Raw genomic sequence first — 19,416 nt, 5'->3', positions numbered from 1 at the left:
GGCACCCCTGTGGCCGTCCCCCAGCTGGCGTGGCTGCGTCCCTCCTGCTGTCACCCAGCTGTCCCGCATGGGGATGGGGACAGGAGGGAGGGGATAAGGCATCCAGACCTTGCATCCCATCGCGCTGCTGGGGGAACACTTCCGTGCCTCAGTTTCCCCACTGCACTGAGAGCAGCGTGCTCTGCATTGCTGCTTTTAATGTGTCACGGGGACTCTGATGCAGAAAACACTTCTGGACCAGGGCTGCAGCCCCCCTGCCCACCTCCACCCCCCCCAAAAGGTCCCCTCTGCTCCCCCACCGTCAGTGAGCAGCGCTGCTGAATTTACGGCTGTCAGCACTGCAGCTGCACACCAGCAATCCTCCCACTCCAGCAGCAAACCCGCAGCCTGCAGGGCTGCCAAAGAGCCGGGAGCAGAGCCAGAGCCAACCCTGCTCCCCACGGCCAGAAGGATCCGAGCACGGCGTAAATCAGCGCTGCTCCGGGCATGGATTTACCCTCAGTGAGCCTCAGAGGGGGGGATGCAGAGAGACACACACGCCTGAAAAGGGGCTTTATTTATTCACAAAACAACACCCCCAAAAAACATGTAAGAAACCTATTATTAACAAAAGGATTGTACAAACGTAGAAATGGGAGGAGGGACACCCTGGGACCCTCGGTGTGAAGCAAACCCCTCCCGGCCACTGCACCCCTTGAGCAGACCTGAAGGAGTGGTTCTCCTGCTCAGGTGGAAGCAGCGCTCCATCACAGAATGTTGCAGAACAGCACAGCCCATTGCAGAACAGAGCATCCCACTGCAGAACAGAGCATCCCACTGCAGAACAGAGCATCCCACTGCAGAACAGAGCATCCCACTGCAGAACAGAGCACCTCACACTGCAGAGGAGCCATGCATGCGCTTCCATGTGCTCTGCAGGGACAAAGCAGCTTTGCTGCAAAGAGCTGCTGGGTGCAGGGTGTGGGTGGTGGGGACACGGTGGGCTGCATGGGCCCCATCTCGCCCTGCTCCCCATCTTTCTGTGGCTGCATTTGCAGGAGAAGCAGGAGCAGAGGAGACAACGTGGGCGCATTGGGAATTAATGGGAACTGCAGGACCGGGCTGCAAGCAGCGGGGATGCAAACCCCATATTTGTTCCTCATTGCTCATACTTGGATTAAGGGGGTTTTGCAAAGCAAATTGTAGGAGGGCAGCAACACACCGCAGAGCAGCTGGAATGTTCTGGTTTGGTTTCAGCCCTGTTTTACATTTCCCAGGTATAATCTAAAGCCAATTTCACAGCAGAAAATCCATTTTTTCTCCCCTCATCTCTTAAATGAAATGGCTGAAACCGACTGGATTTCACACACGCACACAAAAACGCTGCTTTGCTTTTCTCTCCAACGGGCATTTTGGGGGAAAAAGCTTCAGCAGGCTGTTAGGAGCCAAAGGACGTCTGGCCCCAGGGCCTGGGGCAGCTCCGGGGCAGGGGGGACATTGCAACCCCATGCTGGGGACACTACTGCTGCCTGGGCCCAGCTGTGTCACAGCGGGTCGCACTGGGGCACAAGTGGTGCTCCCAAGGGCTGTGCCCAGCAGTGTGCGTGGTGTGGATTCTCCGGTGCCCCGTACAGTGCTGGGCTCATGAGGTTTCCTCCTGCAGAAGCCTCTCCCTCTCCCTTCTGCCTATTTTATAGGAACTAATGGGAACGCATCAGCTTGGAGACCCCTACCCTGTCACCTAATTTGGGTGAAGTCAGCTGGCAGATACACAGGATGGAGAGGCAGGCTTCCGGGCTAGAAGCACACTTAATACCTCATTTGAGCGTGCTCGTCAGTGGCTCCCATCCATCCGATTTACACCTTCACTGTTCTCCAGCCGCATTCCGAGTCCCACATCCCTCCTGTCCCACCTCCCACCCCCCCTTCTCCATGTGCCCCCCATCCTCGTACCCAGGAGGGTCCCCGCGGGCGGGCGGTCATAGGAGGCTGCAGACCGCGCTGGCGTCCTCGGAGTGGTCGCAGTTGTGGACGTCCCAGCGGATGTGTGAGCAGCGCAGCAGTGCGGGCTCGCTGCCCTTGCACTTGAGGTTGTCGAGGAAGATGTACCCGGTGCCGGGGCCGTAGTGCGCCTCCCCCCACGCCGCCACGGCACTCCCACAGCCCAGCTGCCGGCACACCACCTCGGCGTCCCGCAGGTCCCAGGCGTCGTCGCACACCGTGCCCCACTGGGACAGGTAGAACATCTCCACGCGGCCCTCGCACCGATGGCTGCCGTTCACCAGGCGCAAGAACCCTGCGGTGGGACATTGGGATGGGGTGGAGGAGAATGGGCTCGTCCCGGCCAGGCCGGGCCAGGGCGAGCCTCGCTTCTCCACGCCAGCACCCATAGGACGCTCACCATCCTCCAGAAGGGTCGGGGCCGACGTGGTGGTGGCAACAGTGGCTTCTTGGAAGTGGTCTCCTGAGTCGTCAGCACCTGATGCGGCAGGGAAATGGGGGGAAGGTGATTCAGGGCCATCCTGTGCTCCCCAGGACCAGCTCAGAGTGCACGTGGCACGGGGCTGGCAGGGGAAAGGAGCTGAGTAATGTGGGCGCCGTGCTTAGGGAGCGCACGTGAGAGAAGACACAGCACCCATGTGTTCACCGAGCCACAACACCGCCGTGCTGCTGTCCTCCCTGAGGCACAGAGCCGCAGAGCATCCCGAGGCAGAAGGCACCCACGGGGCTCACGGAACCGTGGAATCACAGTCCCTGAGTTTGGAAGAGACCTCCAAGATCCCCACGTCCAACCACTGTGCCCACTGCTCACTGCCCTCAGTGCCACATCCCCACAGCTCTGGAACACCTCCGGGTTTGGTGACTCCCCCACCACCCTGCGCAGCTGTGCCACTGCAGCACCACTCTTTGGAGACGAAATTCTTCCTAATATCCAACCGGAGATCACCGAGTCCAACCCACGGCTCTACCCAGGACCCCCCAAACCCTACATGCGTCCATCAGGTCCTCGAGCTCAGGGCTGTGCCCCCCGTCGCCCCTCTGCTGCAGAGCCTTTCCCTAAGCTTTGTGCAAAGCGGACCCCCGCCCGGACCTGGGCCGGCAACACCGCCCTCTTAGGACCGCACTCCATCCCCACATCCCACCCCCGGATGGGAGCGGACGGGAGGGGCGATGCTCGGCCCACGCACCTCGGCACACGACGCCCGCGTCCTCGTGATGGCCGCAGTTGTGTTGCCCCCAGCCCAGGTGGAAGCAGTCGGCCAGGCGCGCCTCGTGCCCGTCGCACCCCACGTTATCCAGCAGCACGGGCCCGCTGCCGTACCCGAACGAACCCAGGACGGTGGCGGAGACGGCGGGCCCGCAGCCCAGCTGCCGGCACACCACCTGCGCGTCGGGGAAGTCCCAGTCGTCGTCGCACACCGTACCCCACGTCCCGCCGTGCCGCACCTCCACCCGACCGCGGCAGCTCCCGTTGCCGTTCGCCAACCGCACGCCGCCACCTGCGGGTGGGCGCCCGCACAGCCACTGCGGGAATCGGGAAGGGGGGAAAGGGGGGCGTGGGGGGGAAGAGGGGTGGGGAGCGGCTGGGGGAGACCCTGGGAGGGTGGGGAGAGGCTTGGGGATGAAGGAGGGGGCGCGGCGTGGAGGTGCTGGAAGGATGGGAGGAGCCCCCTGGGAGCGTGGGGGGAGGATGGGGAGGTCCCCACGGGGATCCCATCGGAGGGGGAGCCCTTTGGAGACGTGGGAGGAGCCGCGGAAATGAGGGAGGTTGCCCTACGGGTATGGGGTAAAGCCACTGCGAGGATGGGGGGATGGGGGGAGCCCTCCGGGCACGTGGGAGAGCCCTGGGAATGAGGAAGGCAACCCTGCAGGTAGGGGGTGGAGGTCCTGGGGAGATGGGGGAAGGGGAGTTGTGGAGAGCCCCTGAGAGAATGGGAGGCGCCCTGGGAGGATGAAAGGAGACTCCTAGGGATGCTGGGGAGCCCTGGGAATGAGGGAGGTATCCCTATGGGTATGTAGTGAAACCCCCGGGATCAGGGGAGGAGCCCTGGGGAGATGGGGGGAGACCCTGGGAACGAAGGAGGTACCCAAGTAGGTATAGGGTGAAGTTCCCGGGTGCACGAGGGGAGAATGGGGAGATGGGGGAGACCCAGGGAGAACTGAACACATATGTGGGGTGATCCCGGGGGCTGTGGGGCAAACCCTGAGGTGGGTGGGCTACACCCGGGGGAGATGGGGCCATGTTCCTGGGGCAGTGAGGGGGCTGCAACAGGAGGACCTCGGGCTGGGGGCCGTGCCAGACCAGCAGCAGCCACATGCTTACTTTCCAGCTCGGCAGTGACGAGCACAGTGGTGACCACCTTGGTTGCTGGCGAGGGCTGCTCGTGGCCGTCTGTCACTGCTGAGACATGGGGACACACGAGTGCTTGGTGTCAGGCCCCAGCACCTACTGCCCCTGCTCTGAGCCACAGCCAGCACCACGGTGGCCCCATGGCAAAGTCCCTCGGTGGCGAGGAAGAGGTTCCCTGGGACTTGCCATGGGGAAGGTCACCCAAGAGAGCCCCAGAGCCTCACCAAGGTGCACCTGGACCCACGTGATGGCTGCCCCATGGAAGGGACAGCCCAGGGAGCTGCCGGTCCTCAGAGCCCTCCCTGCTGTGGCACTGGTTGCTGCCAACACCGTACCTGTGGCTGTGGCAGTGAGCATCTCTTCATAGTCCAGGGCTGTGGAGGTGGTGAAGGATGTGACGGTGGATGTGTCCAGACCTGCAGGGACACAGAAAGACAGGGGTGACAGGCAGGAAGAAACTGCAAAGCACATAACCCTCCAGCTGTGACCCCAGGATGCAGGGTGGAGTGGTGTGAGGAAGGAGATGGAGATGATGGAGGAGATGGAGATGATGAAGGAGATGGAGATGATGGACCTCCTTCATCCTTACTGCCCACATCCTGCAAATAGAGGTTCTCCAGCTCTATGCAAGTGCTACAAGTGCTCTTTTGAAGCTCGATACATCAAATATTCACCAGCTGTGTCTGAGCAGCAGGAGCACGGCAGAGGCAGGGTGTGAGCAGCCTCACCACCACCCCAAAGCTGGATTCCCCAAATCCTGCCCCACCTGATGGGCACTGAGTGCTGCCACGCAGCCCCAGCACAGCATAGCCCATGTCTGGGGAGGAGAGGGGCATCCTTAGCAAATTGGCCCTTCCACTCCATCAGCAGCTTTGTTAGCAAATAGCAGAAAAGCAAAAGCACCATCATCTCCTGCTCCACTCGTTATCCAACATAACGAGGGAGTTCAAGGGAGTTATTAACAATATAAACGGTAATCAGCAGATAATGGCAGGGCTGGGCAATGCAGCGAGGGGGCAAGCCTGGTGGCGTGCCCAGCCCTGGCTCCTCTCCCTCCCCCCTGTCCTGGCCAGGCAGGCTGTTTCCATGCAAGGACGTCCCATCCTCGTGCCCCATTACCCATGCAGATGACCCCGGCATCCTCGTGGTGGCCGCAGTTGTGGATGCCCCAGCCGAGGCTGTAGCAGGCGGAGAGGATGGGCTCGCTGCCCTCGCAGTTGACGTTGTCCAGCAGGATGTGCCCCGTGCCGTAGCCGAAATAGGCGTTGCTTTTGTACTCCAGAGCCGGGCCGCAGCCCACCTGCTTGCAGACCACGCTGGCGTCGCTCAGCCCCCAGTCGTCGTCACACACCGTGCCCCAGCTCCCCTGGTAGAAGATCTCCACGCGGCCCTGGCAGGCGTCTGCCCCGCTCACCAGCCGGATGCGGCCGTCCCCTGGAGGGTGACAGCATGGGGGACGAATGCCTTGCTGTCCCTTCAAGGTCATCAGCCCACGGAGGTGGGATCTGGATGTGCTTACGGTGGTGAAACCACCCAAGTTCCTGGAGGAGGATCTGCTTTAGGGCGGTGCAATTTATGGGATCCTGCAGGAATATTTGGACCGGGATTTGAGCGTGAAGGTGGAGGTTCTGGGGGTCTTCTCTTGGCCAGCCCAGCAGGGCTGTTTGGTGGAGGGGAAACACTGGGATGGTGGGTGAGGTGATGGGTGATGGTGGTGGGTGGGTGACGGGAGGTGGCTGATGGGTGACAGGACGTGGGTGCCGCTTTCTGCTCGCCCCTTGGAGAGCCCCCAGCCAGGTCAGGCCATGAGCAGCTCACCTTCCCCGTTCTGCACCGAGGCCGTGGCAGTCCTGCTGGTCGGTCCTTCGCTTGCTGATGTGGGGGAAAGCTCTGGAAAGGGAATGAGAGATGGCATCGATTTCTGCCTGCAGAAAGCCTCCCAGAAGCGAGCTGTAGCCAGGATCCCTGCCGTGACGATACACTTAATACAAACAATAACATTCTGTGGGCCTCATGCTGGCCCTGAGGGAACCGAGCCTCATTACCATTGCAGACGACAGCCACGTCCTCGTAGTGGTAGCAGTTGTGGACGCCCCATCCGTGGCTCCAGCACTCGCTCAGTGCCGCCTCCTGGCCCTTGCAGTCCACGTTGTCCAAGAAGATGGGCCCGCTCCCCTGGCCGAAGGTCATGGGTGCCGGCATGGCGATGGCGTGGCCGCAGCCCAGCTGGCGACACACCACGTTGGCGTCTACGATGTCCCAGTCGTCGTCGCACACCGTGCCCCAGGATCCGTTGTAGAGGATCTCCACGCGGCCCTGGCACCGGCTGGGCCCGTTGGCCAGGCGCAGCTCTGCAAGGACGGCCCGGCGCGGCGCTGCAGTGGGCAGCACCCAATGGACCCACAGCCTTCAGAGGGTCTGGGCCCATTCTGCACCTAAGCTCTGCTCTCTGGACCAAATGGGTGGGCTCCTGGCTACGGCAAGATGTTGGCTTTCTGCCCTCACGTTAGCTAACAGCACGTCAGCTTGATGGTGGGCTTGGTGACGGGTGATGGGTGCTGCTCATGGGTTGGAAGCAGTGGACGTGGACATCCCACACACCTTTCTGTCATTGCACTGGGTGCAGTGCCACCTTGTCACCGCCGTTATCAGGCGTGGGAGATAAGCCATCCGTGTGACAATGCAGGTGAGAAGGTGCAATCATCTCATAGGATGGCAGAATCACTGAGGTTGGAAAAGGCCTCTCAGATCCCCACGTCCAACCCCGTCCTACCGTGCCCACTGACCACAGCCCTCAGTGCCACATCCCCACCGCTCTGCAACACCTCCAGGGTTGGGGTCTCCCCCACCTCCCTGTGCAGCTGTACCACTGCAGCACTGCTATTTCTGAGAAGAAATGTTTCCTAACATCCAACCTGAGCCTCCCTGGTGCAACACAAGGCCATCACCTCTCGTCCCATTGCCGTTACCTGGGAGCAGAGCCCGACCCCCCCTCGCTATGGCCACATCCCAGTGAATATGGCCATAGTTGGAAGCGGTGGCATAGAAATGCTCTCCCAAGCTGCTGGCAATGTGGAGCGTGGTGTAAGCAGCCCTGAAGGGGATTGTTCAGGGGACGTGGTGAGTGACGTGGTGACAGCGAGCAGGGAGCAGCGAGGCTGGACTTGCCCGATCATGAGCAGAATAAGGATAATAAAGAATCTCTATTTCCTTTCTGCAAAAGAGGCTCAGCTTTTTGTCGCTGCTCTTTGTTCAGAACCAACACGCTGCCCCTCTGAGGCATTTCTCAACTGCAACACCTTAGAAAAGAGCAACTCAAGAGTGAAGGACCTCACCTGGGAGCGGCGGCGGGGAGGGCTCGGAGGTCCCTGAAACAGAGAAGGAACAGTTGGGTCTCCAGGGAAGGAGGTGGCAGGAACAGGGGAGCTGCAGCTCCCCCAAATCCTTGGATGGAATGTGATAGAGAGGTGCCAAGAGTGGCCATTAGCAGCTTAATGAAGCCAAGCTGCTCTCCTGGCACGCGCCGAGGAGTTGCTAGCTTCCAGACAGAAGCAGCCTTTCATTCCTGCCTCTCCTCTCCTCTCTGCCATTGTTTTGCTGCCAGCAGCTCGCATTATGAGCGCGGTGAGTGACAGCAGTGAGCCCCGGAAAAATGGTCCTGCCTGCCACGAGAGCCTGCTGGTGGTTCCTGATGGGAAGTGCTGCTCTGGGCACCACTCGATGCATTCTAATGCTTTTTTTTTTCCCCCCCACACTGCAGTCAACATTCTGCAAGCCCTGCATTCCTGTGTAGCAATGCAGACGGTGGGGTGCAGCCACACCATAGGGTGAAAATGAGCAACCCTGAAGTAGGGAGGGCTGCAGGGGCTGCTGCAGGGCACCACGCAGAGCTGCCTCCTGCAGTCACATTTGTCACGTTGCAGCGGTGCAGGCAGCTGGGTAACAGCCGCTGCTGCAGCATTCCCAGCCAGGAAAAACATAAGATGCAGCCCCCCAAAAAGGGGTGGGGGGACCCTTAGGATGCTTGGCAGCAGAGGGGGTGGGAGCTGGGGTGTGAGATGGGGCAGTGAAGCTGCTGTGTCCCTGCAGCCAGCTCGGAATCCAGCAGGGAAGCCCAAAGGGTGCCAGCCCTTCTGGAACTGTGATTTATTCCGGCTTGTGTGGATTTTTAGCACTTTTAAACCTTCTTAACAAGCAGCAGATAAGAAGGGCATTGTTAAATATTCAATATCCATCGCCCGTTAGTCGGAATCAAAGCTCTGATGTATTTATTTCAGAGCATCCTCCAGCAAAGTCAAAGGAGACCTGAAAAAATATGCACAGTGTGTCCACACTAATGAGGAAAGCCATCCTGGAGAACAGAGCTGCTGCCCCCCTCTGATCCAGCTCACAGAGCCCAGAGAACAAAGGGAACCGCCTTGAGGTAAACACAGCCCCTCTCAAGTCACATTTCTGAATAAAACCACCAAAATAGGACAACTCGTCCTCTGGTAGGACTTAGTAGTGTCCATTCATGAAGACAAACAGCAGAGCTCACCAGTGGGGCCGAGGAGGAAGAGGAGGAGGAGCAGGGAGGAAGGCAGTGCCCCACATGCCATACAGGAACCAGGGCTCATTGCTGCTCCGGGGTCTTCTTGCTGTCCCTGCAACATGCAGATACCAGCATTAGCCATTGGGCAGCAATCACATCAAAATATGGCTCCAGTTGGGGTTTGCTGAGAACAAGAGGTGTTATCTGCATAGTGGGGTCACTCTGGACCTTTAGGAGAGGGCTTCTGCTCAGGCATGGGGCAGCAGGACAGATCCTGCCCAGCAGAAAAGCCCAAAGGCTGCATCGTGGATCCACCACCACCCCCTTCCGGAGATGCCTCCAAAGCTGAGGGAAGCATCCTGTCCTCATCCACATGGAGTCCATCCTTCTGGAAGAGCTGGGAATGGGCTCCCTACTCGCACAGGCGCTTCCCAAACCACCAAACAAACCTACATCTCCAGCAAGCCACACCATGGAGCTGCCTTTTGGGAAGTGCTGCTGCTTCCCATCGTGCAGAAAGTCACAGCCCACATTTTGGGAGGCTCCCATCACCCCAGCTGAGCTGCCAGCCCTATGGCTCCTCCTGTGATGCCTTTGCCAGGCTGTTGCTGTGCTGTCACCCATGGCCAGCACTCTCCATCACATAACTCCTCTCCAGAGGATGAGGCCCAGCTCCCACCCCACTCCTGCACCAACGTGACCATGGTACCTCCCACCCCAGCTGGAACACCTATGGGACCCCAAGACCTGCACTGCTCCTAATCCTTGGGAAAAAGGAGGCGTTAGTGTGGGAACACAGGCCTGGCACCACAGCATCACATCATTTGTCAACAGGAGGAGATGCAAACTCCATGGGGACGAGGTGGAAAGCAAGCATGGAGAAAACGAGGTAGAGATTAAAGATAATAAGATGCAATTTCCCCATCATTTGCTGCTCTCTTCACCAGCTGCTGCTGGAATGGTGAACATCTGGCTCTGCTGGATTCCCAATGGCAGCACAGGGTGGTGACAGCACTGCTTCCATCACCCATGCATGGCACGGGAGAGCTCACATCATGCCTGTGCTGTGCCCACCCCACCCTGGGGCTGCAGGACTCAGCCCCTTCCCATAGAGCTGCCACACAGGATGCAGCCCCCTGCGCATCCCTGTTCTCTCCATGGGGCTGCTGCCGGCCCAGTGCTCAGAGGAGACCCAACAGCAGACAGTCGGCTCAGTTACGGGGCTCGGAAATCAATCTAGTCCCTAACATGGCATTTCTCAATACTCCATTCATGCTTATTCCGCTCCGAATAATGTCGCCTTTTGTCCCGCCAGCCCTCCCCGCTCTCTGCTGGAGAGTGGCTGAAAGACGGCCGTGGGCCTGCAGCCCTCAGCATGCTGCCTGCACCAGCCCTGCTGTGGGTGAGCATCCCTCCTGCATCCATGCTACGGCCATCCCATATGCATCCCACATCCACCCTGTATCCATCCCATACCCATCCCATACCCACTCTGCATCCACCTTGCATCCATCCCACATCCATCCCACATCCATCCCACATCCATCCCGCATCAATCCCACATCCATCCCATATCTGCCCTACATCCACCCTGCATCCATCCCACAACCATCTTGCATCCATCCCATATCCATTCCACATCCATCCCACATGTGTTCCACACCCATCCCATATCCATTCCACACACATCCTGCATCCACCCCACATCTATTTCACATTCATCTTTCATCCACCCTGCATCCACCCCACATTTATCCCACATCCATCTTGCATCCATCCCCTATCCATCCCACATGCACTCTGCATCCATCCTGCCTCCCGTTCCAGCTGTCCCAGCACTCCATAAACCATTAATCACTGAGATGCTGAGCACAGTCCCTGCTATACCTACAAAGGTGAATCCCTACTTTTCCTCCCACAGAAAGTCCCAGCTCTGTTTTCACCCCAGAGAACGCAGATCTCAGCCAACAAGCTGTGAAAGCTCCTTCCTTCAGTCTGGACATGAGGGAGGTTTGGTGCACCCTATTGCAAAACTGTGCTTTCCATCAATCCACGTACCTGTCTGCTGTTTTCTTTCCAGTATGATGTATTTAAAGTCAAGAAAAGTGCTGGTTGGTTAGTTAAAAAAAAGAAAGAGAGAATTAATTGAATTAAGGAGTATTACAGTGGGGATACAGCAGGGAAGAAAAAGCTAAAGAGGAGAAGAAGAGGCGCCCATCCATCTGCTGAGCAGCTCCTGGCTGTCATCCTGTGTCACCCTGCGGGCTCAGGGCTGTGGGGCAGGACGGCTGCCCGGCCCCATCGCGGGATGCCCGGGCTCAGGGATGGCTGAGAGGGAGGAGGAGGAGGAAAGGAAGAGGAGAGCAAGGAGAGAAGGGGCCGCTCAGCGGGGCATGGCGGTGGGACTGGCTCGGGTTTCAGGGCAGCTGGCACTGGGAGCACTGTGACCTCCCCGGGGCTGGCTGAGGGCATTCCGGCTTTGCCTTCCCCCTCCTGCACTGCCTGGATCCGTCCCATTGACACAGGCAGGACCAGACCCTAAACCCGCAGTGCTCTCCATGTGCTCCGGGGCATCCCCAGCATGTCCACGCTGCACGCAGTGCTCAGGGCATCAGCGGTACCTCCACTCTGCTCTTCTGGGGATAGCATCAAGGAGGTGCCCTCCAGGGTGTCCAAAAGCAAGAGATGTGTATTGTTGGTGGTTTATTGATGTTCACCCACCCTTCCTTCATAGGAAACCCTCCTTCTGCATCAACTCATGTGCTACACGACCCTGGTTTCTCCCTGGGCTTCCAATGAAGTGTGTTTAAGCACAAGCCTGGCAATAAAAGCGGGAGCAAATGTGAAGGCAACTGGGTGGGAGGAACACGCAAAACGTGGTGGTTTCCTGCTCTTTCAAAGCCTCAGCAGCACGGGCACTTGGGTGTGCTGTTGGCTCTGATACGCTGATCCCACGGGCACTGAGGCTCCTGTCCTGCCCCTCCTGCAGGGCTGCCCATGCTCCCAAGTGCTGGGGTTTGGGTTTGGGGTTTTCCTTGGCACAAAGCCGGCTTCAAAACAGCTGTCACTGACAGCACCGTCACCTGTCTGCAGGCACTGCCTGCTGTGGGTTCAGTAATTAGCAATTAGGCACTGGCTTTGTATTTCCTAGAAGCAGCAGAGTTCTAACGAGTCCGCTCACAAACATCGGTTCCAAAGGTGCCTTTTAAGTCCGTTTGGCCCAAACTCGGCAAAACTGCCAGCCGCCTTGGAGCCCTGCCATGGCTGGAAGTGAGCACTGCACAGCCTTTGAACCACACAAGCAAAGCCTCCCTCCTGGTAAACACACGGGCATCAGGTCGTCAGCTTTGGGATGCTCTCCTGGTTAAGCTGAAGTCATTTTCTGAGAGCCAAAGGAGGGGATGCTGCAGCCTGCAGGAGGCCGTGTGCTGGCACAGGGCTGCGGAGAGGTGGGGTGCCAGGAGAGGAACGCAGCCCTGGACAAATGCCCTTTGTTTGTCCCCTAATCCACTTCCTGACTGATGTGCTGCAGGACCCACCTGCGCCAGGTGGGAAGGAGCAGCCCAAGGACAGCCTGCTGACAGCAGGGGTGGGACCGTGCAGGTGGTCCCAGCAAGGCAAGGCCACGAACGGTGAGCACCTGTGGGCTGCCAGAAGTACGGCTGAGTGTGCAAGCAGGGCTGGCTGTGTGCAGGTGCTCCTGGGGAGTGAAACCACCGCCCACGGTTGGTGCAGCCACAGCCCATAGGAGATGCAGTGCTGTCCACGGGAGGTGCAACCACTTTCCACACCGAAGCCTGCCTGGAGTAGATGTGTGAATCGCTTGCTGTTCTGCACCCCCTCTCCTGATGCTGCTTCCCTGCGGTGAAGATTGGGCTCGTGCCATCGGGACCCCATGCAACATCTGCACAGGAGCTGTGGGGCCGAGAAGGCCAAAGGCGTAACCAGCAGTAGGCAGCTTTGCTTAAAGGGGTCGGACTGGGGGATCTCCGGAGCTCCCTTGCAGCCCTGTGATGCTGTGATGACGGGGCGGGCAGCACTAGGGGGCACGCGTCTGCAGCGAGAAGAGCTCGCAGCTCGGCTGTGTTCGGGAAGAGCTGCTGGCAGCTCCCAGCGGGACGCTGCTCCGAGGGAGAGCCGGGCTTCCCCGCTGTGTAACACTCACACGTGCACATACACTGCACACAGACGCACGCACAGCGCACACGTGCCCTGGACGACGCACACAGCCTCACGTTATCACACACAGCTGCACGGACTCACGGCCCCAACCTCACACACGGACACCCACAAGCACACCCCACCATGCATACACAAACCCATCACACTGCTATAGGCAGGGACTCCTCCCACCACATCAAGCTGCTCGAAGCCCCATCCAGCCAGGATGGGAATGCCTTGAACAGCAACCGGGCCAAGGGAACAGCACGGAGCTGTGTCAGGGGAGGCTCAGGCTGGATATCAAGGAACCGTTGTGCACCGGAGGGTGGTGGGCACGGAGCAGCTCCCCGGGGCAGTGGGTGCAGCCCTGAGCTGCCGGAGCTGAGCCTAACGCCGGGTGCTGCTGTGCAGAGCCAGGAGCTGGGCTGGCTGATCCTTACGGGCCTTTCCAATTGGGATAGGCTATCGTCAGCCAGATCCTCTATCTGCTGTGGCACAAAGCAGTGGTGCTTCCAGCAATCACAGCACCGCACGCACAACAGAAGAACCAAACTGTGTTTTCTGCAGTGGGAGATTTATTCTATTTAACTTAGTGAAGCTCAGTGGTATCGTCCGTGGCGTAACTCCTCTCAGCAGGGATATCCTGCACTGCTGTTCCTTGGTGGCTGCAAGGGTGGAGTGGCCGCGGGGCTTCCTGTGGGCTGCGCAGGCAGCTGGGCGTCGGGGTGTCCCTGCAGCATGGCAGCCTGTCGTGCTGGAGCCGAAGTGCCAGGAGCTGGGGTGCTGTGCAGGGATCACTGCGCCGGGGCTGACACGGAAGGGGCTGAAAGGTGCGTGGAGATGAGCGCAGGTGCACATCTGTGTGCCCGTCGTGGCTCCAACGGGGAGGACATCTCCAACCCGAGGACAAATGGCCACGTGTCTATGGGGACCCCGTGCTGCATTTCTTACCGGTGCCCACACCACTGCAGCCGCTGCACTCCCATGACTCAGCGTCCTCTGGGATGGCAGAGCACTGCTCATGATACTGAAAGGGGAGGAGCTGCTGATCGCAGAGAGATGTGCACGGAGCTGAAGCAGAGCGAGCGCGGGCTTCTGCAGCAGGGAAGGGGCAGCCGTGGTGTCAGCACAGCCTGCGGGACGCGACTGCAGAGCAGCCCTCAGAGAGGGCCCGGGGGGTCTGCGCAGCCCTCTCAGCCCTCGGAGGTCCGTGTGCGGGCACGCAACGGCCCGGGCCCGCCTGCCCCGCCGGCTGCCCCCCGCGTTGTGTTATCACAGAGCGATGCCGTCGCGGGCCCGGCTGAGAAGAGCAGCGCGCCCCGCAAGGCCGGCCCGCGCAAAATGGCCGCACAAAATGGCGGCGCCACGCGGCGTCCCCCAGCCGCGCTTTCCCGCCCGGCCCCGCCCCCTCGTCGCTGATTGGACACCCGCGGGGCTTCGGCCACCGTCTCCTCCCCTTCCGCCCACAGCGCGTCTGCGCCGCCGCCGGGCGGGGCCGCTCCCTCAGTGCGCGGCGGCTCTTCTCGCAGTGCGGGCCGTGGAGCAGTGCGCGGTCGTCGCTGCGCTCGCTGTGAGGAACTGAAGGGAGCGCTTCGCTAGCAGGGCCCGGCCACGATCCCCTGCGGCCCCGTCTGCGCTAGTCCTCGTTTTGTTTCTTTCTGACACGTCTGAAGAAGTCCTTTCGGTCGTCCTTTATGCGCCTTGCAAGATTAAATTCCAGTCAGCCGCCATGAGAGTCCTATCCACGGGGATATGTGCGTTCTGCACCCCCCGGGCTGTTGGGGGCACAGCTCCGTGCACAGCGTGCTATAGTGGAGAGAAGGACTGCACGTCCTTCCTTCGTGGCACCTGTGCTGCTCATGGCGGCTGCGATTCCTCCCAGGAGCAAAGGGGCGGCGCTGATCTCTGCTCCATGGGGACAGCGGCAGGGCCGAGGGACGGCACGGAGCTGTGTCAGGGGAGGCTCGGGCTGGATAGCAGGGAACGGTTCTCTGCACAGCTCGTGCCGTGCTGAGCGCAGCATCCCGGCCAGCCTCCATCCCAGCTGGAAGGAGGGGATGAAGGTGCCACGCCGCCACGGCTTTGGGGTCAGAGCACACTCACCCCGTGTTGTTTGAGTAGTCCCGTCCCAGCGAGCACAGGCACAGGCTGGCATCGCAGGAGTTGTGCCGCTGGTAGAGCTCATTGAAGGCTCCTTCTTCCTCCCAGGCTGCATCCCTGCGGGAGGGATCCGGGGACAGCTGAGTGCGGTGCGAGGGGAGGTGGGAGGGGGCCGGGTGGTTGCAGGGTGGTGGTGGGTGCTGACCTGTCAGGGATTTTGATGCCAAGACGGAACATCTCAGCCTGGAAGGTCTGCATGTCCTGGCAGAGCGGGCAGCGGAAGTGGACAGAGCAGCAAGAGGCGTTTGCTCTACGGAACTGAAGAAAGTGCCCCTCAGGGACACAGTTCCACGTGTTAAAACTGGAACGGGTGCTGTGTTAAAAGCTACTTCTGCTGCAGCAAATCTGACCGCAGAGTGCTCAGAGCTATTGAGCGATGGTGATGTTTTTTTCTCTCTTTGTGACTGTTTTGAGGCAGCAGAGATCTGTGAGAGGCACACGTTCACATGCAATGCATGGAGTCCCAATCAGACACTCAACTTGAAGAAAAAATTGATTCTGTCTCTCTCAGATCTTCATGGGACATCTCATCAGAGAAGAGCACCCCTCGCTTCACTGCCATGCATCATTCATGTTGGTGCCTTTGGGTAGCACGTGCATTTGTGATCAGTTACACTCAAGGATGTGGCAAGGTTGCAGAGTGCTGATCTGAGAAATGGCAACTGAAGACAGGAGCAAAGAAGGCATGCAGTAACTCTGCCTTCTCCAAATGCTTCATTAGCACGGCCCGACCACATTCCCCAGCGGGCCTGTGTCTTTGCTCGTTTTCTTTCTGGGGCCCCCAGTGTGGTGGGGACATGTGGCTGCTGCCATCCACACCCAGCACCCCATTGCCCCAATGGTGCTTTTCTCCCTGCAGCGTGGTCACCAAGAAGGAGGAGATATGAGCAGACCTGGAGCAGTTCTGAGTGCAGGCGCTGCTGGAGCTCTTCCAGAACGTGTCTCACAACGGTCTAAGCCCAGCTCACGTTCCCTGTTAGTGGGTGAACAATCAAACGTTTGGTGAATTCTGCTTATCACTGATAGGAAGAGCCGACATCAAAGGATCAGAAAGCAACATCATTATGAATGCTTGGCTGCCACAAGCCAGTTATCCATGTGGTAACTTTTCTGATACCTCCTTCCAGAACAGCAAAGCTGCTCTTCCACTGCTGCGAAGGAAGTGAAAACACGGAGATGATGCACAGCACATCAGAATGCTTGTTGAGGAGTCGGGTGCTCTGATGCCTAAGTAAACCTCTTGCACAAGGAAACTAGGATTGGGTGGTTTATTTGCAACACCGTCTTCAGTCCACATCCGTCCATGATTTGTGAGTTGGTGTGCGTCCAACTCCCTGTTGGAGTTCAATGCCACCCAGCACGGCCCAGGGGGCAGATGTGGGCATCCCAAACCCACCCCTCAGGGCCCCCAGCGCCCCGCGAGCGCTCACATCCCCGCCCCGGGGCTCTGCTCATTGTGACATCGGCACCGCGTCACCAACACGCGCCTTCTCACTGTGACATCACAGTGTGCAGGGCTGCCTCACACAGCGCACGCCCGTGTCCCCCCATTCCCGGCTAGCTCTGGATCGAGGAAGCAGCACCGCTGCTTTGCTCCAGAAGTAAAGCCCAGGAATGGAGCTGAGGTCTCGACGCCTCAGTGCGCCACAGGCCAATCCTTCTACCCACCGCCCTGCAGCACGGCGCAGGGCACGGGCAATGCCCGAGCGGGAGCCGTCCCCTCCAAAAAAGAAGCAGCGCGTCTCTGAGGATGAAGGTGAGTGCAGAGCATCCCCAGAGGGGACGAGCCTCTGCCATGTGCTGGTGTCACCCTGCTGCCATGCTTGGGGTGACATTGCCCTCGTCCTCATGGCAGGGTGCGGGCTGTGCAAGCGGACAGACTACGACCCCGATATCTATGGAGAGACGTGCCGGCAGGACAGGCTCTGCGTCCATGAGAACTGCCTGGTGAGCCCCAACCCCCGGCCCCCGGCCCTGTGCCAGCCGCTGCCCCCCAGACGCAGCAACAGCTCCCCGCTTGCCTCCCGCAGTACCACGCCAGCGGGCTGTACCAGCACGGCGCTGACGATGAAGGATTCTTCGGATTCCTCCTCCCTGACATCGAGCAGACACTGCAGCGCGTGGCAGAGAAGGTGAAATAGGACGACATGTCCCCACCTCGGTCCCCGTGCCGCGTGGCTGGGAGGCTCCAGCAGAGCCCTCGTTGCCCCAAAAGACCCATCGCTGCCCTGATCCGAATTGATTAGTGCTGCGGTGTCCCCAGCCATGTGGCCCTCTAGATCGCCACCGTGCTCTGCTGGGCAAGGGTCACCTGTGGGTGCACGGCACTGACGCCCAGCACCGCACTGCTGTCCCCAGGTGTGCTGTGTCTGCCGGCGGCGGGGCGCCTCTGTCCGCTGCCATCGCCGGAGATGCTCCCGCACCTTCCACTACCCGTGCGGAAGAGAACGCGGCTGTGTCTCCCAGTTTTTTGGGGAGTACAGGTGAGTGCGGGCACCCGCACGGCTGCAGGAGGGACGGGGCAGGGGGCTGAGCTGAGCTGCCGCCTCCATCCGTCCTGCAGGTCCTTCTGCTGGCAGCACCGGCCGACGCAGCAGGTGCAGCCGCTGAGACAGCAGCACCCCCAGTGTGCCATCTGCTTGGAGGCGGTGCAGGGACGCCCCTGCTACAGGACCCTCATCTGCCCCTCCTGCACCAGCGCGCATTTCCACCGCCACTGCATCCAGGTAGGCGGCATTGCCGCAAGACCTCAACAGCATCGTCCCCAGCACCACCCAACCCCGCAACCCTGGCGTCATCCCCAGCCCTGGGGCAATGCGTAGGGCCCCCCGGCTGATGTTCCCCCTTCTCCAGGGCCAAGCTCTGCGCGCTGCCCTGCACCACTTCCGCTGCCCGCTCTGCCAGGACATGCAGACCTTCCAGGCCGAGATGTTCCGTCTTGGCATCAAAATCCCTGACAGGTCAGCACCCACCACCACCCTGCAACCACCCGGCCCCCTGCCACCTCCCCTCGCACCGCACTCAGCTGTCCCCGGATCCCTCCCGCAGGGATGCAGCCTGGGAGGAAGAAGGAGCCTTCAATGAGCTCTCCCAGCGGCACAACTCCTGCGATGCCAGCCTGTGCCTGTGCTCGCTGGGACGGGACTACTCAAACAACACGGGGTGAGTGTGCTCTGACCCCAAAGCCGTGGCGGCGTGGCGCCTTCATCCCCTCCTTCCAGCTGGGATGGAGGCTGGCCGGGATGCTGCGCTCAGCACGGCACGAGCTGTGCATTGGTAGCTCAGTGCCAGCCACCAGAGTGGGAGTGGCACGGACCACCCCAGGGCTGGCATCCCACAGCCCCGGCACCCCTGGTGACCGTGCGGCTCGGGCTTCTGTCGCTCCCCCAGGCCTTGGAGGATGCTGCTCTGCAGCTCCTGTGCTTCGTGCGGGACTCACCAGCGCTGCTCTGCCATCCCAGAGGACGCTGAGTCGTGGGAGTGCAGCGGCTGCAGTGGTGTGGGCACCGGTAAGAAATGCAGCACGGGGTCCCCATAGACACGTGGCCATTTGTCCTCGGGTTGGAGATGTCCTCCCCGTTGGAGCCACGACGGGCACACAGATGTGCACCTGCGCTCATCTCCACGCACCTTTCAGCCCCTTCCGTGTCAGCCCCGGCGCAGTGATCCCTGCACAGCACCCCAGCTCCTGGCACTTCGGCTCCAGCACGACAGGCTGCCATGCTGCAGGGACACCCCGACGCCCAGCTGCCTGCGCAGCCCACAGGAAGCCCCGCGGCCACTCCGCTCTCCCAGCCGACCACAGGAGAGTTTGCTGATGTGGCGGAGCACTGCAGGGCGAAACATCAACGCCGCTACTGCTACTGCAGGGAACCGAGACAAAGGGTTTTGATAGTCCAAGTAATTTATTTTGGCATCAAAACTCCTGACTCCTTACTGGACTGCTGCACCTAATTGTGACTGCTGCCCAGAGAGGCTCTGGATGCCCCATCCCTGGAGGTGTTCAAGACCAGCTTGAATGGAGCCCTGGGCAACCTGGACTGGACTGCATCTGGAGGATCGGGGTTGGAACTTGGTGATCCTTGGGGTCCCTTCCAACCCAAGCCTCCCTTTGACTCTACGATACCATATGTTCAACTATTGTTCCTTTAAATTGTTTCCCTTTTCTTTTCAAAATAAATATTTAATTTAACCCAAAGGAGTTGATTAGAGTAGATTTCCTGTACAAGAAGGT

At 59.9% G+C, this 19,416-nt stretch overlaps 2 protein-coding genes across 2 annotated transcripts; one reads left to right on the top strand and one right to left on the bottom strand.

Annotated features, from left to right (window-relative positions):
- Nucleotides 1-1,273: 1,273 nt before the first annotated feature.
- On the bottom strand, nt 1,274-6,641 carry SSC4D (scavenger receptor cysteine rich family member with 4 domains). Its single transcript, XM_040650137.1, has 8 exons — nt 6,376-6,641; nt 6,149-6,220; nt 5,450-5,764; nt 4,459-4,746; nt 4,304-4,378; nt 3,758-3,867; nt 3,168-3,504; nt 1,274-2,458 (listed from the first exon to the last, which is right to left on the bottom strand). The coding sequence occupies exons 1-8, from the start codon at nt 6,530-6,532 to the stop codon at nt 1,959-1,961; spliced, it is 1,854 nt and encodes a 617-aa protein (XP_040506071.1). The 5' UTR covers nt 6,533-6,641; the 3' UTR covers nt 1,274-1,958.
- Nucleotides 6,642-14,527: 7,886 nt separating this feature from the next.
- On the top strand, nt 14,528-18,961 carry LOC112530081 (PHD finger protein 7-like). Its single transcript, XM_040650362.2, has 9 exons — nt 14,528-16,938; nt 17,038-17,129; nt 17,213-17,314; nt 17,541-17,665; nt 17,746-17,908; nt 18,036-18,142; nt 18,231-18,344; nt 18,573-18,691; nt 18,820-18,961. Exons 1-9 carry the CDS (start codon nt 16,797-16,799, stop codon nt 18,846-18,848), a joined length of 993 nt encoding a protein of 330 aa, XP_040506296.1. The 5' UTR covers nt 14,528-16,796; the 3' UTR covers nt 18,849-18,961.
- Nucleotides 18,962-19,416: the final 455 nt, after the last annotated feature.

Source organism: Gallus gallus, chromosome 19 (genome assembly GCF_016699485.2).
Source record: "Gallus gallus isolate bGalGal1 chromosome 19, bGalGal1.mat.broiler.GRCg7b, whole genome shotgun sequence".
Classification (NCBI taxonomy): Eukaryota; Metazoa; Chordata; class Aves; order Galliformes; family Phasianidae; genus Gallus; species Gallus gallus.
This window is presented reverse-complemented; position numbering and strand designations above follow the sequence as displayed.

Bases quoted from the DNA above. Each gene is read 5' to 3' on its own strand.
- SSC4D (XM_040650137.1), bottom strand. From the start codon at position 6,532: ATGCCGGCACCCATGACCTTCGGCCAGGGGAGCGGGCCCATCTTCTTG. The intron at 6,221-6,375 runs GTAATGAGGCTC...TTCCCTTTCCAG, and splicing joins CGTGGCTGTCGTCTGCAATG to AGCTTTCCCCCACATCAGCA. The intron at 4,379-4,458 runs GTGCTGGCTGTG...ATGTCTCAGCAG, and splicing joins TTTGCCATGGGGCCACCGTG to TGACAGACGGCCACGAGCAG.
- LOC112530081 (XM_040650362.2), top strand. From the start codon at position 16,797: ATGGAGCTGAGGTCTCGACGCCTCAGTGCGCCACAGGCCAATCCTTCT. The intron at 17,909-18,035 runs GTAGGCGGCATT...CCCCTTCTCCAG, and splicing joins TCCACCGCCACTGCATCCAG to GGCCAAGCTCTGCGCGCTGC. The intron at 18,345-18,572 runs GTGAGTGTGCTC...TCGCTCCCCCAG, and splicing joins GACTACTCAAACAACACGGG to GCCTTGGAGGATGCTGCTCT.